Below are 3,025 nucleotides of genomic sequence, written 5' to 3' on the forward strand. Positions count from 1 at the left end.
CTAATTAATAAAAACATTTTGGTAAATGAAAATCAAACCTAGTGTGTCCTTATATAGTGTCTGAAGAAAATTTAATTTTTCAGAAATTGTTAGCCATAGCTTCAGCTGTGAAAAAGACAGGAAACAGGGTACCACTTAAGAATAAAATTTAAAACAAAAAACAATCATTACTTGCTCCTGGTTGGTTATTTAGACCATTGTACACATTAGGAGAAGATGCTGGTACATATGATGAGCTTTGATCTGGCATTTGTTGAGGTGTGAACTGCTGTGGTGGTCCAACATACTGAGGGTTCATCTTGTTTTCTTCATGCATATACAGCTAAAACAAAAAATAAAGTAAATAAACAGTATCAATTTAACTACTGTAACAAGTATGGGATGGTAAAAATATTCCAAAATCAGATATTTATATCAAAAGTAACTGTAATCTTATGATCTTTACAAAAAAAAAAAAAAAAAGAAGCAAAACTTGTTGGGCAGAGGCCCAGGTATTAGTACACTTTCTGGGGACAGGGGTGAAGCTCAATTGTTAAATGAAATTCTGTTGTTGGCAAAAATAATTCAATTTGTTAATTTGAAAAGATTTAAGTTGTGACTTTTTGAGCCATTTTGAATCAATTGTATTCACAAAATCAAATGGTTACAATTAATGTAGCCTACTAGCAAACATATTGAGAAACAGAATACATACACATGAAATGGATATTGCAATCAATATACTTGTGAATCCTCTGAGACAACAAAGAAATGGTAAATCAGAATGATTAGCAAACCAAGCCAGGTTTCAACCTCAATCACCACATGATTAATTTAAATCTGTGACATTGCCATCAAACTGTGATAGCCAAACAATAATGATCTACATCATCCCTAGTGAACAAGGCAATAAATATGTATAAAAACAAATTGAATGAGCAAGAGCTTTTTTTAAATGTTAAGCTGTCATTGTTATTCAAGTGGCTACCATTTTTTATTTTTTTTACAAACAGTCAACAAAATAAGAGCTGAACAGCTGGCAAAATTCCTGATGTCCACTACTTCAAAAGAACACAACCAAAATCTCTACATCTAATTATTTAAGGCAGTATATTGAAGACTACAAAAAAATATAAAGCTGAAGTTGTACTCAGATAAAAGTTTAAGTACAATATTTTGAATTAAATTAGGATTTTTTCTATATAAACTATTAATCTCAAATGCTTTTTAAATTTCCAACAAAAAACAGCCTGAAGTATAAATAACCCAATCTGAAAAATATTTTAAAATAAGAAAAGTTGTGTATAAAAACATAAATCCCAAGAGGACAGAAAGCCATCCCATCCATCACAACCATATCTTAACCACCAAAGTGTATATATATGTACCTTGGAAATTGGCACATACGTGGGAAGAGATTAAACATCACTTCAACATCCTTTATGCCATGAAATGTGAACATGTCAAGGTGTACAACTGGCACCACTGACCATAGCAAAACTAAAGTGTTACCCCACTGGTTCCCAATTTTTTATCAGACCCTAAGTCAGGCCTTTAAGCCATGTAATTTATTTATAAAAACTTAAGGATTATTCATATTAATAAAAATGTAAATCAAAATATACAATTCAGCATTGAATACTAGCTAATTGAATACACTGGTAACTCACAGAGACTGTCCTCCAATTTGGGATGTGACATGCATCTTTTTAATGCTTTTCAAAGTTCTGGTGTACCCCATAAGGACCTCAATGTGTCCCTTTGGGTATGCATAACACAGACTGGTAAGAACTGTGTTAGCCTCCATTATATAGCAAACCAGAATTGTATATATTATTTAGTTCTCATTCTATTTAATTAAAAAAATGGTTCAATAATTTATGGACCAAAAAAAAAAAAGATAAATAAAAAAACTAACTGTAAAGTCTAAGATATAAAATTATTAAATGTACAATGTTTTGTGATATAAATATGTCTCAAAGTTTATTTACCATATCTTGTAGAATTTTTACCTGTCTAGCAAAATAGAAACTTAGGAGAAAGGAAGGGTGGAAAGAAAAGCTACACAGTCTCTCCTCTCACCCACTAGAAATAGTAAAAAAATTTACAGAAAAATCAATATAAGTTAAATATAGTCATTCACATTCATGGCCCAAGTGTATTATTGTCCACCTCTGTATGATGGAAGCAAACATTTACTGGTCTGCTCACTCAGTTTGACGACTACATTCCAGATTGCTAGAATGTAAAACTTGTTGTTTCCTTACCACAGTCTTTAAAACTTTTTCCAATCAGTTTAATCTTCATGCACAAATTACTTTATTAAAAGACATCAATATTAACTGGATTTTTCCCTACACATTTTGGACACAGCCAGGAAGAATTTTCTAAACAATACATTTCAACCTAAATGCAAGTCTCCTTCAGTTCAGAAATATGTTTTACTTACGTACTCTTTACCTTAACCCTTTCCAGACAGGTCACGGGTGAAAGGCGATGTCATCGTGTTTATTGACTCGCATTCAAAATTTTATTGAACTACTATTTCATGAATTTAGGTCAATAAATTTGGTATTAAACTGTAGATTATGATTCAAGTTTTAGTATTACACATTACTCAAATTCTTAATTTAACAGTAAATATTAAAAAAAAAGTTTAACATCAATTTTTGTGTGTTACATGGTATGTTGAATGCAGCACTGGTTCAAAGTAGATGTTTGTGATGTCAAAATACTAAGTCTATAGTTTTGTACAAATTAGGAACTAAAATTATCAATACTGACAAGCTGGAATATAAAATAAAAGTCTCTTATCTTTTCAATTTGCTAAGATATTGCTCACATAATAAATCAAACAGTGGCACCCAACCCACCTCTTTCTAATTTTGGAAATGCTTTCTTATATACACTTACTTCTATATATGACATGCATAACCAATCAAAAGCTTAGAATGTTCCACTATTGGCTCTCTATCAACCATTTTAACCTGTTTGGACACCACCTGTTTCTTTTGAAACCAAGATTTCAAGGAGGTAGGTTGTGTCT

The 3,025-nt window shown here is 31.2% G+C and overlaps 1 protein-coding gene across 2 annotated transcripts in view; it reads right to left on the minus strand.

Moving 5' to 3' along the window:
- Nucleotides 1-3,025, minus strand: part of LOC106461763 (protein transport protein Sec24C-like) — a 56,704-nt gene that overhangs the window by 42,475 nt on the left and 11,204 nt on the right. For both annotated transcript variants that reach the window (XM_013921611.2, XM_013921612.2), the window contains one exon: nt 172-322. In XM_013921611.2, the coding sequence (XP_013777065.1) occupies nt 172-316 (145 nt within the window). In that variant the 5' untranslated portion in view covers nt 317-322. The remainder of the gene's footprint in view (nt 1-171; nt 323-3,025) is intronic.

The sequence above is a fragment of the Limulus polyphemus genome, unplaced genomic scaffold (genome assembly GCF_000517525.1).
Source record: "Limulus polyphemus unplaced genomic scaffold, Limulus_polyphemus-2.1.2 Scaffold1026, whole genome shotgun sequence".
In the NCBI taxonomy this organism is placed as follows: Eukaryota; Metazoa; Arthropoda; class Merostomata; order Xiphosura; family Limulidae; genus Limulus; species Limulus polyphemus.